Source organism: Protopterus annectens, chromosome 2.part0 (genome assembly GCF_019279795.1).
Source record: "Protopterus annectens isolate FY-2018-M chromosome 2.part0, PAN1.0, whole genome shotgun sequence".
In the NCBI taxonomy this organism is placed as follows: Eukaryota; Metazoa; Chordata; order Ceratodontiformes; family Protopteridae; genus Protopterus; species Protopterus annectens.
In genome coordinates, this window is record NC_056728.1 from 1,244,827,074 (window position 1) to 1,244,848,889 (window position 21,816).

The 21,816-nt window shown below is 36.4% G+C and overlaps 1 protein-coding gene across 1 annotated transcript in view; it reads right to left on the reverse strand.

The window, feature by feature from the left end:
* Positions 1 to 21,816, reverse strand: part of LOC122793427 — a 236,431-nt gene that overhangs the window by 127,092 nt on the left and 87,523 nt on the right. Inside the window, exon 5 of the mRNA XM_044061420.1 lies at positions 4,452 to 4,548. Within this exon, the coding sequence (XP_043917355.1) occupies positions 4,452 to 4,548 (97 nt within the window). The remainder of the gene's footprint in view (positions 1 to 4,451; positions 4,549 to 21,816) is intronic.

Below are 21,816 nucleotides of genomic sequence, written 5' to 3' on the forward strand. Positions count from 1 at the left end.
TGGTTAGGGGTCGCTACAGCGGAACTCCAGTCTGTTAATGATTGGCAGTGAATTTTTACGGTGTCGAGTTGCCAGCTCTCGCCCATCCTTCAAGGAAGGCACACCCACTCATGCATGCACCTATCTGCATGTCTTTTAAAGTGAATTTGACTGCGGGGAGGACATGCTGACTCTGCACATGATGCTGCAAAATAAATAATATTACATTAGTACTGCATTAATGCAGACCGAAACTGTACAACAAGACACATTTATAAAATGATACTTCTACTAATGCTAGCACAGGGAAGTCAATAGACCTTAACAAAAGTGTGATTGCACAATACAAGTGAGGTGCTGAAATTATGTTGTGAGACTGACTATAATGTCATAGCTTAGATAAACAAAAGACAATGAAGTACTTAGCTTATTAATGCTTTGCCATTTTAAGAGGGATCACCATTTAAGAGACATGCTTCCATAGACTTAGATTTTGGGAAGAGGGTACTTATCTGAACTGACAGCCATTTGTAAGATGAAATGCAGTCCACAGAAATAAAGCTAAAGGATGTTTTCTGGCAAGGGGGCTATTTCCCATAAAAGGTTTAAAATACCCACTCCATCAGGTGATGTCTAGTTTTGTGTATAAAAAAATTCCTATTAATTACTTCATGTACTAGATCTTCATAGGATGTTGCATTGGTATCATGGTGCTAGGCAGGAGCAGAAGCTGTGTCCATGTCTGGTTCTAGAGTTGAGTGTTTCCAGAGTAAGTCGATAGCATGGAACTGCTGGTAAGCATCGTAACAGATTAACTGGCTCATTAACTAACTAGTTAAGGGAAATTAAATAGAGCACAAGGGTAATTTTTCAGCCATTATTTAGCTCCAGCAAAGGAAAAATAAGCCACAAATAATATTACATTTGTCACATAAAATGGAAGGAATGTCCTCATACAGATTTGCTAGCAGGATCACTATGAATGAATGTACTGTAGAAGCTACTAATAATGAAACAATAAAGGATAAGCAATGGTATATAAAACAGAAGTACAATAACAGCCATGAACTTAATACACTATATGATTTAATAAGGCTCACACAATATACAATTAAATAAACTACACATTCTAAGGGAAAGGTAATGAAAATAGTTTAAAAGGAGAAAGTCAGGGGAAGCACAGTGAGGTTATTCTGTAGCCAAAGGAGCTGTGAACTATGTGAAAGACGCAGTGGTCCATAGGGCCAATAGTTGAATCAAAATCAGGACTACACTTTGTATGACTTCATGAGCATCAGTGCTGAGGAACAAAAATGAATCTGCAATAATACTGCAAACTACTTCTTGATAGTCTTGAAGCATGTAGTCTGCTGCCTGAGTATTTGACTTCAAAGACTGGTTACAGCATCATGCCTCTGGATGCATGCATTGTCCAACTAGCCTCAAGCTAGGCAATGTTTAACACTATCTGGGATATTGATGACCACTGTTCTAAGGTGTATTGACATAGTGTATTTGGAACTGTGTAAACTCAGTACATGGCAAGTGGCTTCCATGTACACAAGTCCCTTTAATTCCATTGAAAACTTGGTAAAACACTTTAAAAAATACCAACAAATAAAAGCTAAATGGTTGCGCACTTTCATCTGTTAACTTGACATCTTCAGAACCGCTAGCTACTAACACAGTAAGCTTAAAATAGGCTTTCAAAAACACCCCCCCCCCTCAAAAATAACCAATCAAAACTAATATTCAAATAAGGAGTACATACACCCTATTAAAAATCTACTAGGAGTAATATAACCAATGATCACAATACATATGATAACCAATGAGAAAAGCAACATTGAGATGGATTCATAATTTCCTGAAAGATGGAGAATATCCTACATTTTTTTGATATATTCAATAGTGTCATACATAACCACTCCTCCCCCTTTTTCCGGCTACATCACTCGTATATTGGTGTCCCTTTGAAGAGCTTTCAAGGTGTCAGCTTCACTTTCTGTTAAATTACCTTCTGATTTTTTATCGTTTATCTTATAATATAATTGATAAATTTCCCTTGTCACTATTTTTTCATATGTGTCTACATATGGATGGCTGGGAGGTATAAAAGTACTTTTTTCTTTATTATGGTATCTACTATTTTCTTATAGGGTATCTTGATTTTATCTTTGAACATAATGGCAAGATTGATTTTTCTTAGAAATTTCTTAATCTCACACAGGCAGTCTACCAAATCAAAAAGGGGGGGGGGGGTCGGTATATACTTCATTCCCTTGGCTAACAACTTAAAGTGTGAAGTACATACCAGAAGACTAGAATAGTTGTAAATTTTAAAATGATTGCAAGTATGTATATTTACATTAACTGTAATACTGCTGTCTTGCTGGGAATTACTATTCCCTGTTTAATTCCATCTTTTCCCCTTCCCCCAATGGTGGTATTTCTGCTTTGTTTTTTTGTAATTCTGTTTCTGTGGTCTGTCCATTTGTTCCCTGTATCCATATGAATGTCCCTGTTGTTCCACATCCCTCTGAAAATGTGATCCACCATCCTTATAGTACATATTGTCCTGAGAATTTCTTGCTATATGTTCTCTACTGAGAACATTATTTTGATCAACATGTACTTCATTAATTTTCTCTCCATCCCATTTATATGCCTGACCCTTGTTATATTGTTCAACATCTCTTAAAATCTTTTTATGCTTCCTTTCACTCATGTTATGTATCCTTTTCTGCAACTGAGAATTGTTTCATGTATAGCCTCTCCCATTCAGAATATATCAAATCATTGGTTATTCTAGTGTTGAGTGTTTCTACTTCCTTTACCAATTGGCAAAGTTTCTCGTCATTATATTTTATAATCATTTTCATAAAATTGAACCCACATTCATTAAAAAGTTGATTAAACTCTATTATTCTTATATCTGTAATACCTATCCCAATGGGCACTTTAAAAAATCTTAAGCCCATGGGAACAATTTTCATAGTTAAACATTTGTGTAGGTAAGCATTATCCACTTTCAATCCATTAATTCCATTTAACTTTTTACCCAATAAGTATATCATGTCCTTCAATGTTCCAACATTATCATTTTTGGAAGGAATTTTCCCTTCCTGACTCTCTGAAATTTTGTCAAAGTTACAATTTCTAGTTAAAACTTGTTTAAATGCACATACTTAGTTCCATTTCCTACTCCATCAAAATTCTGTGTAGGATGTGCATTTTGATAAACAGTACCTTTATCTTTGTTGGTCATACTGCCAGTAATGGTGGAGTAGGTTTTCAATGGTAGGACTCTCTTCGGTTTGGCGCCCGTGCGTTTCGCCTCTTCCTCAACATCATACAATGAAAAATCGAAAGTGAAGTGAGAGATATTAATTTTACTGCTGTTACGCAGTTCGGTAATGTCTAAGCCATTGGCCAGGTCGATAGGGCTTCTCCTTACCCCCGAGCCCTGTCCATTAGAAATGCCAAAGCTGTCATTTCCATCACCATTGCTTCTTGTATGGGGCGGTTTGCCCCTATTATCATTAAGGTCAGTTCCAAAGTTCATGGAACCTTGTATTTTCTGTTTAGCAACATTAGCGTTGTTTCCATAATTAGTGTGGCTAACAGTTAAATGCAATTTGTCATTACCATTAGAAACTGTTTGCTCATCCGATTTGTCACCTGTCATTGTAGGACCCGTAAACAGTTCTAAAAGGCTACTGACTTCCCCTTTCAAAGAAGCAACCTCCGGTCGTAAATTGACACGATCATCCCTCTCCGTTTCTGTATTCTGAGGTGGATTTTCACCGATGACATCCATGGCTGGCGACTACTGAATACACACAGTGTTGAAGCACAACAAATGTACTGAATGCCAAGGTATCACCAATAAGTGACCAAATACCTCCTGCTGTTGTAAAAAAAGTATAATTTATTCCGTGATAACGAAATGTAAGCGCTTTCACCCATGTGTATACAGCTTTAAAGGAAAAAAGTTTGGCACCAACTTTTGAATTTAAGCTGTAGTGTTTTCAAGTTACAATGTTCTGAAGAAGCCCACAGTGTAGTGGGTGAAAGCGCTTAACATTTCTTTATCACGGAATAAATTACACTTTTTTTACAACAGCAGGAGGTATTTTTTCACTTATTGGTGATACCTTGGCATTCAGTATATTCATTGTGCTTCAACACAGTGTGTATTCATTCCCTTTTTCCTCAGGAAATGTCAGGACTGGCTTATTCTCAAATGTTGCTCTTCAGTTTGAATAAATTTAGCAGTTCATTTAGCATTGTGAACCTCTTAGACTGCACTTATTCAAGCATTTCTAAAGATGTGTTCTCATAGTAAGCCATACTTGCAGAAATTGCTATTATTAAATATTCTGCCAGAAAATAAAACCTAGTATAAGTATAATACTCATTTAATTTCTGCATTCTTATTTACTATAATAGGTATAAAACTTATTACAAACCATTTTGATGTTGTTTGTGTGATATGGTTCTTCATTTGAAGGACTGCTGAAAATGTTTAGTTCTAATATTGTCTTTGCATCTTCCTCATATTCTTCCCTATGGAAAATAATATAAAAATAGTAAAATAAACTGCTACACAATCAGAAAATGTAAAGACAGGTTTGTCCATTCACAATGCAGTAAACTATTCTAACACCACTGTATCTGAAATCAACCTGCTGGTGAAAGCAGTGGTAGGTTAGAAAAAGGCAACTCAACTGTCATCCTAACATGGATTCAGTGAAAGAAACTATGGCCAATATGTTATCAGAGCTACATGAAGTAAAGACTACTATGTCTTCATAAACATAAATTCATCGGAGCTTAAAACACAAGATGATCATTACACCTGGAAGATTACTCTAAATTATCCCTTATGATAAATTGCAAACGACTTGACTCACTGATGCAATAAGACCTCCTGGGCAATAGAGCTCATATTCTTATACTCTTCAAGTAGAACAGTGTACTTTGCCTAACACTGGACTGCCATCTAAGACTACACACTCTCACTTGCTCTGAGTGGGATCATAAATAATCTGGGTATCTTTGTTCCAAAACAGAAAGCCTGGACATTGAAGCATTAGTAACCTCACCTTCCCTGGTCACCAACCAGATTAGGAACATGACATCCAATCAGGATTCCTTCATGAGATGTAAGATGAAACTATTCCCTTTAGCCTAGCCTTTCACTTACAGGAACTTGCTCCTGTTTCTCTTATGCCAAGTACTCTGCCAATATAAGATTTAGCTACTTCACGTCATTCTCAAAATATTTACTTGATTGCACTTATTTATTACAAACTTTGTTCAGCCTGTCCTACAATTCAATGCAAAATGAGTAACAGATTTAGATTTGTTGTTTCTGTCCCTTCCTCTCCACATGCTATATTTCTGTCAAAAAGTTCTTGTCCTAACATCCAACAGTTCCATACTCTCTTTGTTCTTTCCAATTTCTCATAGCAGCCATCCTGACCCCAAACCCACAACTCTACTTACCAACTAAACTTGCAAATTCTGGAAAAATTCCAACAGCCTAAGAGTCACTGACATCAATGCAAGAAGCATCTAAACAGATTCACATTATTCACGTCAGACTGTCTCTTTATTAAACAGACCAACCTAGCAAAGAGCTGCCAAATATTTAAACATCTACACTTGCAGCATGGTATGGAGAAATTAGGGAAATTATAAACCATAATTAGGTATTGTGTTCATTACTATTCACCTAAATTCCTTGCTGGACTGTCCTTATAGGCCAACCATCTGTAATTAAGTGTTAATTACTTTCTTTTCAGCTTTTCCTGGTTAGGAGTCGCCACAGTGGAACTCCAGTCCGCTAATGATTGGCAGTATAATTTTTATGGTGCCAAGTTGCCAGCCCGATGCCCAAACTTCAGCAAAGGCACGCCCATTCATGCATGTCTATTGGAGGCCACTCGACCGCAGGGAGGACATGCAGAGTCCACACAGAAGGCACTCCAGCCGTGAATTGAACAGGAGAACCTCTTGCTTTGAGGCAACAATGCTACCACTGTACCACCGCTACTGCGGTTCACTAAATCTCTTTTCTAATAAAGAATCTAGTCCCATAGACCACGTTAACCATATCAATTATTAAAGCCTCTCCAAAATTCATCTGGCATGACAAACTCATTTCAGTATGTCCTGGGTACAGGAGTAAACTATGGGTGCCTCCTCGTCTAACACCCAATGGTAGAGTGAAGATGTTCCTGCTAGAGTTCACAAACTTCCTCATCTCGTCAGTGTTGTCTTACCTTCATTGGTTGATTCTTGGATTTCAACATCAGAGCTTACAGTGAGATGGTGCCTTTTTTTATTTTGAAGGAATTTTTTTGTATTGTAAAGAGACTAGATGTTTCCATTGTTATCTGTTTGTTTGACCATACTATTGACCTGGTTTTCCAGTGAGTTGTCAAAGTGACTGAGTTGGTGGTGAAGTCAGCCACCTGGTCTGACCACTCAGTTACTCAATTCAAGGTTGACCAACCACATCCAGGGCAACTGGAAATGAGGCATGTTTTAAGTAGAAGTCTTTGCTGAATTGCTTCTGAGCCTTTTGCTCTGTCCTACATGAACATCTTCATAATCATTGCACTAATAATCTGAAGGAACTTGTAGAGGCCTTTAAACAGGGTTTTATGTCAGCTCTTGATCAGGAGACATGACACCTTGTATGTCTTGTTCACTAGTCCTATGACAGTCTCCATTCAACCATACACTCTAGAAATTCAGGAAAGTAGGACAGAGGTTAGAACACAGGTGAATCTGCTTGAGAACAGTTTGCACTGGGCTCAATACTGTGTAATAGACAGAGACCAATCAGACAAGTCTGACCATCTTTCAAGCAAGATCTCTGCTACAGCAAATAATCCAGCCAAGTTTGTAGTCCACAGTGCCATGCCACAAGAAAGTCTTTACTTTATCATCAAAAAAACATGATTTGTTACCAAGATTGTCCTCATTAGGTTATCATTGCCATTTATTGTTATTTCACACACTGATGTGTGTGTCACCGGGAGTTGAGCATCCAAATCAGATGGAAAGGGTTGGCCATTCCTGACTTGGATGACCCACATCAATGATTTCTGGCATGCATGCTGCTACCGGAGCACTGAATCCATGCCCCACTAACCTTGTTATAACAGTTTTAGGAGTCATCAATACACTTGTCTCCCAGATTGTCACCAACTCACTTGAGAAGGGTGGGTCTTTGCATCTCAGTTAAAGGAGACCTTGTTTACTTTTGTTCTCCAAGTTTAGTTTTGGTATCCAGGTTTAGACTCTCACAACCAGGATAAGAATCATCCTTTCCTTTGCTTTACTGATAAGGTACTCCAAAAAGCATTGTATATTCAGCTAGACTTCTACTTGAGAGAATGTAGCATCAGTGATTGCAACGAGATAGCTCTTGCTAATGATCTTCCAGTTGCAAAAGACCGATGTCTCTACAATATCTTGGCCCTTCTTGATGTCTTGTCTATTTTACTATAGTGGCTCTTTTTGTCCTAGTGGATCATCTAGAAAATTAGTGTGATGTCTCTAGTCTGTTTCAAGACTGGTTTGTCTCCTATCTCTCTTGTAACACCCATATGGTGGTATACTAGGTAAACTCTTTATCCTCCCACTGTCTAGATTGTGAGGTACCACATAGTTCCATTCATGGTCCATTACTTTTCACAATATATCTATTGTTACTGAGGGATGTTATTCATTTGTGATGTTTTACAGCATCATTGTTACACTGACTACATTCAGTTTTAACTTGTGTTCCCTTAAGAATCCTTGTATGTTCTCACGGCTTTGAATGCATCCATAATCAGATGATTAGTAATTTGTTTAAGCACAACACATTCACGATAGTGGCAATGGTTATCTATGCTACCCTAATGGATTCTTATTGCCAGTTTTACCTCCTGACATTTTTACCCTGATGGTGTCAAAGCTGCATGACCTTGTAATGATGATAGATGACAGGCTGAAGATCAAGAAATGGATTTCAGCCATTGTCAAGTCATTGTGTTTCCATCTTTGGAATATCACCCTGAACAAGCATCTTATTCCAATAAGTGGCCTTTCTACTATTGTTTCTGTACTTGCCCCATCCTGTCTTGACTATTGCAGTGCCTTATAACTAGGGTTTCCTGATACAGAACTTGCACACTTACAGATGATAAAGACTTCTACAGTCTGATTTTCCTTACTTAGATTTCTAATTACCATCACATTTTACCAGTTTTGTGGAGTCTGCACTGACTAAGTATTAATTAGCTCACAAGCTACAAGGTCCAGATGTTAATTTATTTATCCCTTCATTGCTTTTGTCCTGTCTAGCTTTCAGATATGCTGTCCTGATATAGGCCAACTAGAACCCTCCATTCGGCTTCCATAGCCACCTGGATCCTTCAGCCTGACAGACATTTAGTTACAAGACCCCATTTGTGGAATTTGTTACCAGTCTGATTGAGGAAAATGAATAGATATTTTTATATTAACATTTGCCAAATTCAGCAATATTTCTGGTTTTCCAGTTTATACATTTATGGATCTCTTTAATGATCGTTATTGAGTTCTCATTGTTTTATCTGTAAGAATACTAAAGGTCACATTTACCATTACTGCTGCTACTCTTTTATGCTCCATATTTTTATTGTAGTGTTACGTGGTTAACTTGTCAACATTGTGCAGTGCTTGGCTGCAGGCACTTAAATAAAGTTGAAGTTGATTGGTCCCTTAGAGATTTACTATCATTATGTTCCATCCGTACCTTTCTGTATTACATCCACTCATACCACTGCTCCAAAGATTATCCATCTTTGAAAATAATTCTACTGCCCTCCCTTTCTTTTCCTGTCTCACTGCTTTATCACTAACTAAATCAAGATCCCATCTCTCCAGCTATCTCCAGCTGCCATTAACACTTTTTTTGTATTTCCTTACTTAAAGCTTAATCTTACTGTTTTTTTTATTTCCTTTAATTCTGCATGTTATTTAGCCTTAGTGATCCTCCTTACCCATCTCACTGTTCATATCAATGCTAATGTTCATAATTTTAAAATTGATATTGATATTACTATTAATATTGGCTCACTTCTTTTTGTATAAGTCCACTTCTGGTCCATCTCTTCCACAACAAAGAGATAAAATGACCAACTACCTTCATGTTCCTTCTTATACTCCTCAAAGTACTTCTGGTTTTCTTCCAATACATCTTAGCTCCCACACATCCACCAAATAATAGACTGCTGACTCTTCAAAACAATACCTCCAGCATTTAGCATCATCTCATCATCCCTCTAGTGTAGACTTCTTAGGCATCCTGTACCACCTACACAAAAAGTCAAAGATGCATATTATGCACAGGACCTACATTTTATAACTATCTTGCAACATGTTACAACCTGAGCATGACAGACCTCATTCCACAATTCATTCTTGTTCTAAACATCATTCTCCTCATTTAGCTATGTTGCAGTTTCTGCATTTTCAGGTCAGCTTCCAAAATAACTAAATTCTTACATATCACGCCTATATTTCCTTGTTTCACTATTGGTTATTCTGAGGAACTAACCACCAAAATGTTTCATCTTCAAGTGATCTGACTAACAGATCCTCCTCCCTTAACTTACATCTCTTGTGCAGGACATTAAAGTTCCAAAGTAAACCCTCCATCTCTAACTTCCATAAACCCTCAATATAGCATAATTATTTACTCTTTCCCTCTTTAATCTCTCACCAGACAGTTGAAACATGGTATAATCTCATATTCCCAAGATCTTTTTCTTACCATGATTCCCTATATACATCTTATTTTAAAAACACTTGTATAACTTATGTGTTGTCCATTTCACTACCTACATCACATTACTTCCTCCATGAAACTGACTATTCTCTCACTCTAATGTTTTGAACCTGAACTCCTTTATACCTCTCAACCTGAAGACAATATTTAGAGGAGCTTCATATCTGCAGAAAATTAGCATTCTCCAGTCAACTAATTGTCAATGAATTCTTGTCCACTATTAGCAGTCCTATGTCTTTTCTCTCAGCAAATGTACTCATCAAAGACTCTTTGTAAATTTGATCTTTAACTAACCTAGGGATTAATACCAACATTTCTAAGTAGATAAATTACCAGCAGGAGTTTTAGAACATTACTTCTATTCTGCCACTCAGTTGATTTATTTTCACATACCATCCATCTACCATACTTGCTACCCTACATTCTATCTCCTTTCAGTTTCTCTTTGTAATCTCTTACACTGATGGATCAGCCTTTCCCCATTTATGTTTTTCCTCAGTTAGAACACAGAAGTTATGCCACTGACTGGTCATTGTTACCAATACTAATTACTAATGACTTTTACTGGCACAACTGAAGGCCTGACTCCCTTCCAAAATGCATAGAAATCCTTTATATACCCTGGTAACATCAAGTCAACATTATTTAGCAACAACATGCAGCCCTCTGCAAACATATTTAAACTGCTATGTTCATGTAAAGTACCACATATTTCCAAAAACAAAAGTGGATTCTGTGAATTAATTCTTCCATAAAATGAGGAAAAGGAAGGAAGACAGAGAGTATCCTATCATGTGTCTCTACCTCATTTGACCTTCTCTGAGATCCTGTATTTACATTATCTCTCACCTATGGACCTTAATATAACAAGCTCATCCCTGCATAAAACTGTCATTTCCAATCTCTTACTCTAGGCAGACTAATTAGTGAAAGACCAATGTCTGATACAGACTTTTAACATTCAAAATAACTCTAGGCAAAACCACCTTCACTCAAGTTATCATCACCTTTGCTAATATCTTAGCATCAGTACTGCAGAGAGGCATAGGACCTAACTTTGTTAGGTCTTTCAGATCACCCCTGCCTTTTAGTGGTACAGCATTGTTGCTAACATTATAGAAAGGGGAACCTCATCCTGATGTGTCATATCATTAAACAGCCCAATCAGCATGTCATATATTTCGGGGGTCTACTTTATCCTCTCAAAAGACGATTCCATTAAATATGAATCACGCTACACATAAGCAGCAAAACGCGAATATGTCGAACCAACAAAACCATGCAATTGAAAATGTAGAACCGTCATAGTTGGCCTGTCTGCGATATAGTTTCGTAAGGTTAAGTGTGCTATAGTTACAGAACTTAGGGTTAGGGTGCGGGTTAAGGTAAGAGCATAGGTAGGTAACGTATGTAAGGTTTAGTGTAGGGTTTTGTTAAGTGTATGTGTGTGGAATTTCAGTTTGTTTGGGTATAGCTTTGTAGGGTAAGTGTGTAAGTGTGCGGTAGTTACAGACCTTAGGGTTAGGGAGGAGTTAAGGATAGTGCATAGATAGTTGTGTATGTGGGGTTTAGTGTAGGGTTAGAAGTAGGGTTTTGGTGCTTTACTTTAGGGTTAGAAGTAGGGTTTTTGTTAGTGTATGTATGTATGTATGTATGTGTGTGTTTTTTGCTATTGTGTTTGGGTACGTAATGTGTTACTGGTGGTGGGCTTGGCCAACTATGACGGTTCGCAGTTTTCAATTTTGCAGTTTCGTTGGTTCGACGTATTTGCATTTCACTGTTTATGTGTTGCGCGATTCATATTCGACGGAATCGTCTTTCGAGAGGATAAAGTAGACCCATATTTCGGTACTAACCTGATGTTAAACTCTACAGAACACCATCCCACCAACTTTCTATTCTTCATATAATTAATTGCTGCAATATCTTCCCTTAGTGTCACTTCCTTATGCAAAATAACTTTGTTTTCAGATGCTGCCATTGATCCACTGCAGTCCTCAAAGACTGCACCTTTACTGTTACTTCTTTATATAGATTACTGCAGAACTCCCTAACTACTTAACATATTTCTTGGCCTCTTACTTCCCTATTACCACCTTCCTTGCTTATACCTTTTGCCCGCACCTGTGTCATATTTCCTTGCTAATGATTCTGCTTCCCCCTTCAATTCTACCCACAATGTTAGTCCTCATCTCTCTAACTCTGCATTTTTTTCAGCACCTGTATCTGTATCATGGATTCTTTACTTTATATGGACCCTACAATATGTCATTCTCTACCCAAGCACGTAACAGAATAAGCAACTTCATTAACTCCATCTCACCTTTTGCTACTTTCCCTATGCACCCTTTTAATAGTCTCCAAAACCCACTAATTACCCTCTCTGCATACTTCTCGACTGTCCAGAGTTTCACAGAATGTCCAGATTGCTGCTGTTGTTGTTGTTGCCTCATATTTTAGTCTATTCCTCATAAAAGTGGCTTTCTGACAAATCTATGAGGCCTGTTGTCAATAAACAATGACAGGCATTTGAGTATCATAGAGTTCATATCCTTCAGAAAATGCATGTTTACAGAAAATGTCTCATTCTTGCAACTTTCTAAAATTATAAGAGAAATATATAAATTTAGTTACTATCTTTCACCCTTTTCCCTCCATTATTTTTGGCTTTGTCCAGATTTTTGTAGTAAAAGGTTCAGAGATATACCTGTCCATGCTGCCTTAATACTATCTCAGTTCCATTTTGTTATTTTACCCTCCTTTCCATTGAATTCTACAACACTCTTAACCATGTTTTCAGCCCTTCTGATGTGTCTTGTTCCTTCCACCATCCCAGATTCCATTGGATCAGCTCACCCTCTCAGTGTCCTAACATCAGGACCGTTATATTATCTGATATATACCTGGCCAAAATACCTATCCTGTCCACCTCACTTTTATTTATTGATGCTTTGTTGATTGGGTCAGTTCCATTAATGCAAGAGCCTCCCTTAGACTCACCTACCTCTACCAGCTTATTCAATTCACATTTACTTATACTATATCTGCTCCTTCAGAGAAGAAATAGCTCCCAGTCGCTATCACCTCTCCTATGTAGCTAATCATAGCTGGTACCCTACCCTTCCACTTCCCATCCTGGTGTCTCTTCACAGCTTTTCCTTTTCTACCCTGCCTCCCCCCAGTATGGCATTCTGCCCTTGCTTTCTTTTATGAAGACTGAAAGTATACATAAGGTACCTTGACTTTTTTCCACGTCTTCTGTGACTTCTTCCTATCTTTGCATAGTCTGACCAGCTGTGTCTCTCCTTTTATTAATGGATCTAAGAATTCCTCATTATCCTTCCTGATATGTTCTGCCAACTCATCTTCAACTTGCAGTTTCACTGCTGTCAACATCGTTTTACCATCCTGCTTGTCTAATTGTACAGTGTCTCCTATACCTCCACCCTGTATCCTTTCCACATCTTAAGACCTCAGTTTTGTTTTAATTTCTACCGTCACATTTCTATGTGGCCATGCTGGCCTTTAACTTTTTTTTTTCTCTATGCTATCTTCCTTGCATATTTGTCTATAGCGCTGAATACTCCACCTCTGTCCCATTCCCATAGCATGCTTACTCCATGATTTTGATCTCAGTCTCCAAATTCTCTCTCTTTCTCTCTCTCTCAACCCTCTCTTCAGCTCAGCATAATCCACTATCCCATAATCCCACAACAATGTATTTGTCACTGTATTGTAGCACTTTCTATCTACTTTAAACCACACAGCATCATATTTCTGTGATACCAGTAGTGTTCATCATCCCAGCCCCATCACTTCCTGTAGCTCTTTATCTTCATAGTAAGACTGATTACACTTAAAATTAATACTATCGAGCCACACTGCAAGATATATTTGTTTGCTTTTCTGTTATGTTCTCATTTGTTTTCACCAGTCTACTTCCTAAATGCGTACCCCATCTTCTGATTCTATTCCCCCCAGACTTCAGAACTAAGCAACAAATAGCGTTCCATTAACTACTGAACAAAACAACAAGGAATAAAGAACGCCAATACCACGGGCTCTTGAGACACCAAATCCATCTTATAAAACCAGTAGCTAACAGTTGCACCGCTACTGAAATAAAATTGTCATCCACTCCAATGTCGTTAAAATTTCAGTTTAATGTCAGACGTAGTTAAGCGCTTTCACCCACTGCAATAGGGGCTTCATCAGAACAACACAAAATAAACTGTTATCATTTAAATAAATGTTTTGGCGCCAACAATACGAAAATTTAAAACAACATATACTCATTAAAAAATATACTCATTATAAAATAATTTTTAAACTCATCCTATGAATTCCAGTATAATAAAGTACTGTGTGTACAAAAATCATTTTTTAAAAAACATCATTTTAAAAAAAAATGTTTTTTAAAAAAATGTTATGCATTTCATGGTTAAAAAGTACTTCTCTAATGAAATAAAAAATAGATGTTGAATTTGTGGCCTTAGTTAGTCATATTTATTTTATACAACTATATGCAACATGAAGTGTCTATGCAATGGCCAAAAGAGGTTTAATGGTGATGTAGTCATTAAGCCCTGGAGGTGTAGAGGCATCAGTATACAATTGCCACCATATTTCTTTATAGGATAACATACCTTTATAATTACCCCCTCTAGGATCATTCGGAATGCTGCCCAGTATGGCAAATTTAAAATTGTGTCTGTCACCATACTTATTTACATGCCTGTACAAGGCATTATTTACGTCCTTCGTCCTAATGCTATACAAATGTGCATAGATACGTTTCTTAAAATTCCTCTCTGTCTTTCCTATGTAAAATCCTGGGCAGGCTACACATTTGGCTAAATAAATTATCAGTTTAGAATTGCAATTACCCTGTTGGAACCTAATATTAGCCCTATTAATGTTATCTAAAATAACTCCTTCTTCCTCATTAATTGCATAACACTGTTTACAACTCCCACATTTTTTGTATGCTTCTTACATATTTCCGTACCCCTAACTGTTTGATTTCTTTCTAGATAACTCTTTATATTGCGTCCCATTTTGTTAACAAATAAAGGTTGGGGTCCTAATATATCAGCAATTTCTTGATCTGCTAATATAATGTTCCAATTTTTGACCATTATATACTTTATCTTTGTAACATATGGTCCACATTCTAGTACACAAGCTTTATTGAATTTAATTGTCCCTATATTAGTTAACCCCCCTTGATTTTTATGAACAATTTCCTTATTATTATAATTGTAACCTAACAAGGGAATATATTTAACTCCCCATTCTTTAATGGCATACTTACTCACTTTCTTCATCATGTTCATATCGTAACCTCTATCTCTAAATAAGGTAGTGATAAATTGCACTTCTTCTAACATCTCAGAATATGATGATGTAATTTTGATAGCTCTTATAATTTGTCCCTTGTAAATGTTGGTCAATAATTTCCTAGGATGATTACTTGAATATTCTAAATATCCATTTGAAAATGTGTTTTTCCTATATATTCGAGACTTAAAGTTCCTTTCTCCTTTCGAGATGTAGGTATCTAGATATGCTATTCCCTCGTGGCTGCAATATGATGTAAACTTCAGGAAATCATTACTGAGATTAAGATGTTCCAAAAATTTATTCAAAATGGTTGGGCTACCATCCCACAAAATGTAAATGTCGTCAAGAAAACGGGAGTAGTATTTTATATTTTTGTAGTAATCACTCCGGAAGACTGTAGTTTCTTCCCAGTCAAGCATGACCAAATTTGAAAATATGGGGGCACATGCTGCCCCCATAGCTACTCCTCTAGTTTGTCTGAAATATTCTCCCTCATAATATATAAATAATTATGTTCTAAAACTAACAACATCATTTCAAGGATAAAGCAGACCTTGTCCCAGTCTAATTCAACATATTTCCTGATACTGTTGGCAAATGCTTCCAAGCCTTCATCTTTGGGGATGCAGGAAAAAAGATCTATAACATCTATAGTGACAAATAAAAGGTCCTCTTTCCATAGGTTAACTGGGTAATTTTTCAAAAATTCCCAGGAATCTTTAACCATATGGGGAATTTTGTCATAAATGTGTTTAAGCATAGTGTCTACTGCTACTCCCATAGGGAACGTTTTAGATCTACTCCCAGAAACAATGGGTCTAAAGGGTGGGTTATCAACATTTTTATGTACCTTTGGAATTCCAACAAGAGATGCTAATAAAGGGTGTTCAACTTTCAAAGATTTGTAAGTCTCTTCAGTAATTCTTTTATCTATTAGAAATTCTTCCACATGCATGTCTATGCGCCTATAGGCGATGTTGATTTCATTCATGGAAACAATTTCATAATTACCTGACAAGTATAGTATATCATGCATTTTAGAGGCATATTCCATACTGTCATAAATTACCACCCTTCCTCCTTTATCGGGTTTCATCACCCAAATTATTTTGTCATTCCTCAAATCTTGTAAGATTTTGTATTCTTCCTTAGGAAGGTTAAACTTTATTTTATTACCACTTATATTGTTTTGCAGTTGATATATGGGTTTAGTTACTAGTTTATCGTAAATCAAAATATTAGGATGCATGGGAGGCATATAACTGCTCTTCTTTTTCAAAGTATTTGTACCTCTACTTTGAATTTCTGTGTTATGTAAGGTGTCCCTAAACATAATAGCCAAATTCAATTTTCTAACATACAGTTTAATCTCACTTAGACAATCAACTAGTCTAAAACCCATTGTTGGAATGTATTTCATACCTTTGGAAAGTAGTCCAAAATGTGATTTGTCCAGTGAGAGATCAGTATAGTTGTATATATTAAAATTTTTATAAGAATTGATAATGCCTTCTTTTATAATATTCTGACCTGTATCTGTAGGTGTACTGTTGCTAAATGTTACAAATACCTGGTCTCTCTCCCCCCTTCCCTGGAGTATTTGTGTATCTAACGTAATCTAATGTAATAAAAAATAGATGTTGAATTTAGGCCTTAGTTAGTCATATTTATTTTATACAACTATATGTAACATGAAGTGTCTATGCAATGGCCAAAAGGGGTTTAATGGTGACATAGTCATTAAGCCCTGGAGGTGTAGAGGCATCAATATACAATTACCACCATACTGGGCAAGGCATACTTATGGGGAAATAACAACAATACTTCTAAGAACACTAAGGACTTCCATGAAGGTGTTCATGAAAGAGAAGACTTTGAACACATACACCACAGGGATGAGAGATCAAATTTTCACAACGGAGGAAAAAAGGAACAATATATAGATTGGAAAAGGGAGGGGAAGTGGAAACAAAATTATCCACAGCAAAATTCTGTACATCAAAAATTCAGGAGATACACAAATACTCCAGGGAAGGGGGGAGAGACGAGGTATTTGTGACATTTAGCAACAGTACACCTACAGATACAGGTCAGAATATTACCAAAGAAGGCATTATCAATTCTTATAAACATTTTAATAAGTACAACTATACTGATCTCTCACTGGACAAATCACATTTTGGACTACTTTCCAAAGGTATGAAATACATTCCCACAACGGGTTTTAGACTAGTTGATTGTCTAAGTGAGATTAAACTGTATGTTAGAAAATTGAATTTGGCTATTATGTTTAAGGACACCTTACATAACACAGAAATTCAAAGCAGAGGTACAAATACTTTGAAAAAGAAGAGCAGTTATATGCCCCCTATGCATCCTAATATTTCGATTTATGATAAACTAGTAACTAAACAGATATATCAACTGCAAAACAATATAAGTGGTAATAAAATAAAGTTTAACCTTCCTAATGAAGAATACAAAATCTTGCAAGATTTGAGGAATGACAAAAAATGTGGGTGATGAAACCCGATAAAGGAGGAGGGGTGGTAATTTATAACAGTATGGAATATGCCTCTAAAATGCATGATATACTATACTTGTCAGGTAATTACGAAATTGTTTCCATGAATGAAATCAACATCGCCTATAGGCGCATAGACATGCATGTGGAAGAATTTCTAATAGATAAAAGAATTACTGAAGAGACTTACAAATTTTGAAAGTTGAACACCCTTTATTAGCATCTCTTGTTGGAATTCCAAAGGTACATAAAAATGTTGATAACCCACCCTTTAGACCCATTGTTTCTGGGAATAGATCTAAAACGTTCCCTATGGGAGTAGCAGTAGACACTATGCTTAAACACATTTATGATAAAATTCCCCATATGGTTAAAGATTCCTGGGAATTTTTGAAAAATTACCCAGTTAACCTATGGAAAGAGGACCTTTTATTCGTCACTATAGATGTTATAGATATTTTTTCCTGCATCCCCAAAGATGAAGGCCTGGAAGCATTTGCCAACAGTATCAGGAAATATGCTGAATTAGACTGGGACAAAGTCTGCTTTATCCTTGAAATTATGTTGTTAGTTTTAGAACATAATTATATATATTATGAGGGAGAGTATTTCAGACAAACTAGAGGAGTAGCTATGGGGGCAGCATGTGCCCCCATATTTGCAAATTTGGTCATGCTTGACTGGGAAGAAACTACAGTCTTCTGGAGTGATTATTACAAACATATAAAATACTACTCCCATTTTCTTGACGACATTTACTTTTTGTGGGATGGTAGCCCAACCATTTTGAATAAATTTTTGGAACATCTTAATCTCAGTAATGATTTACTGAAGTTTACATCATGTTGCAGCCACGAGAGAATAGCATATCTAGATACCTACATCTCAAAAGGAGAAAGGAACTTTAAGTCTCGAATATATATGAAAAACACATTTTCAAATGGATATTTAGAATATTCAAGTGATCATCCTAGGAAATTATTGGCCAACATTTACAAGGGACAAATTATAAGAGCTATCAAAATGACATCATCGTATTCTGAGATGTTAGAAGAAGTTCAATTTATCACTACCTTATTTAGAGATAGAGGTTACGATATGAACATGATGAAGAAAGTGAGTAAGTATGCCATTAAAGAATGGGTAGTTAAATATATTCCCTTGTTAGGTTACAATTATAATAATAAGGAAATTGTTCATAAAAATCAAGGGGGGGTTAACTAATATAGGGACAATTAAATTCAATAAAGCTTGTGTACTGGAATATGGACCATATGTTACAAAGATAAAGTATATAATGGTCAAAAATTGGAACATTATATTAGCAGATCAAGAAATTGCTGATATAGTAGGACCCCAACCTTTACTTGTTAACAAAATTGGAAGCAATATAAAGAGTTATCTAGAAAGAAGTCAAACAGTTAGGGGTACGGAAATATGTAAGTAGCATACAAAAAATGTGAGAGTTGTAAACAGTGTTATGCAATTAATGAGGAAGAAGGAGTTATTTTAGATAACATTAATAGGACTAATATTAGGTTCCAACAGGGTAATTGTAATTCTAAACTGATAATTTATTTAGCCAAATGTGTAGCCTGCCCAGGATTTTACATAGGAAAGACTGAGAGGAATTTTAAGAAACATATCTATGCACATTTGTATAGCATTAGGACGAAGGATGTAAATAATGCCTTGTACAGGCACGTAAATAAGTATGGTGACAGACACAATTTTAAATTTGCCATACTGGACAGCATTCAGATAGATCCTAGAGGGGGTAATTATAAAGGTATGTTATCCTATAAAGAAATGTGGTGGCAATTGTATACTGATGCCTCTACACCTCCAGGGCTTAATGACTATGTCACCATTAAACCCCTTTTGGCCATTGCATAGACACTTCATGTTACATATAGTTGTATAAAATAAATATGACTAACTAAGGCCACAAATTCAACATCTATTTTTTATTACATTAGAGAAGTACTTTTTAACCATGAAATGCATAACGTTTTTTAAAATGATGTTTTTTAAAAAATGATTTTTGTACACACAGTACTTTATTATACTGGAATTCATAGGATGAGTTTAAAAATCATTTTATAATGAGTATATTTTTTAATGAGTATATGTTGTTTTAAATTTTCGTATTTTTGGCACCAAAACATTTATTTAAATGGTAACATTTTTTTTTGTGTTGTTCTGATGAAGCCCCTATTGCAGTGGGTGAAAGCGCTTAACTAAGTCTGACATTAAACTGAAATTTTAATGACATTGGAGTGGATGACAATTTTATTTCAGTAGCGGTGCAACTGTTAGCTACTGGTTTTATAAGGTGGATTTGGCGTCTCAAAAGCCTGTGGTATTGGCGTTCTTTATTCCTTGTTGTTTTATTCCCCCCAAACTTAATTTAAAGTTATGATCACTGAGATCCACCTTCCCAACCAATTGCTTGACATGGCCATCCCTTCTGGTTGAATATGGAGTCTGTAACTTGCATACAGTTAGTCTGCTAGGTCTCTGTCATCCTTCTTGCTGTCCTAAGTGTTTCTCCCTTGTCCTCAACTACAGCTAGTCCTTATACTCCCTAATCCTTCCCTTCAACAGCATATTTGCTGCCTCTACATGTAACATTTATTAGATACCTATCTGCAACTCCCTGTCCTGGTATCTCTTTGCCACCTCCCCAACCTTGTTTGTGGCCACTTCAGTTCTCCTTCTGACAGACCATTAGTGTATTTATGTACCACAACATGTTTCCATTTCCTTCCTTTGCTGATCATTTTGGTCATCTCCTCCTATGTTTTAGTGTGCCTAAGTCCAGAGACTGGTTTCACTGAACAAGACATAATCTTTTCTGTGACTGAGCCTCTAGTCATCACAAAACTTTTCTCTCCCTCTGACTAGCTCTTATTTCTCTTGACTTCCTGCCCCATGCTTTTCCTTTTCAATCTATAATAATTTCTCCTCCATTTTCAGCACTCCAGCCCTTCTCATTGTCTGCTGGTTACCCCTCTTTCTTTGCCATGCCTAATCACCCATCTTTCCTGTGCTCCTTCTAAAATATTTCTCTGTTCTTCTCTCTGCCTTTCCTACTTTATGGATGCTTTTCTAGTGAGACACTAATATGACATTCTGCATAAGGTGGCCAGGGAAAACTATGGTGCTGTTAGAATAAACAAGGATAGAGTCCATGCAGTTGTGCTAAACCAAAGATGATCCAATGATCCAGCAATACCAAAAGTGTATCAACAAGCTTTATAAAGACAACAAGATGACAACACATAACCAGCCTTTGTTGCTAGAAATTAATAGGTATTTCCATGTCAAGAAACACTACTATGTGACTGCAGAGTAGTAGATCAACCAAGCTACACATCAGTGTTCTTTACATGAGAGGCATCTATAGTAAAATGTAAGTGTTTTGATGGACATTTTGAGTGCATAGATAAGGAAATTGAAGATCTGGACAAAAGTTGAACTGGATGCTGAGTAGCCCAGCATCTCTGCATCTCTGGATATTGCCACAGATACCATGAAAATATACTTATAGTGGCTTTTGGGTCCTTTGATAGAAACAACGTTCCCATATACACTGGATGCACATTCAAAGTATGATCTCTGTGGGATGCATAATAGATGAAAAGACTGTATCAGTCATTGCTAAGAATATTTGCAAGAACTAGCTTGTTTCTTTCAAAACTGTAGTGATAATTGTTCACATTTCACAACAGAAGAATACAAAATATTTATTAATCAAAACAGAATTAAACAACATATATATTATGCATTTTCGGTGTGAGAAGGTTAGTTGAAAAAGTTTGCCTAACATCCCAGAAGTCTGAAACCTAAAAGCAAGCATAACTATCCTCTACAACATAAAATAGTTTAATAATGTTCTTTTCACTAACCACAATGGCACACATAAAACTATCAATAATGTGCCAGCAATTGTTATTAACTTTTATCAAAAGCTTTATTAACACTGACTAACACAGATAGCAACATTCATCAGTTTTCTTATACCTGCAAAAGGCAATAAATTAAAAAAGCAGAGCTAATTTTTATCCATCTTGACATACCCTGTCAGTTATGGAAGACTGTTTCCCGTCTGTACCCTCAAGCTGGCTCAGAG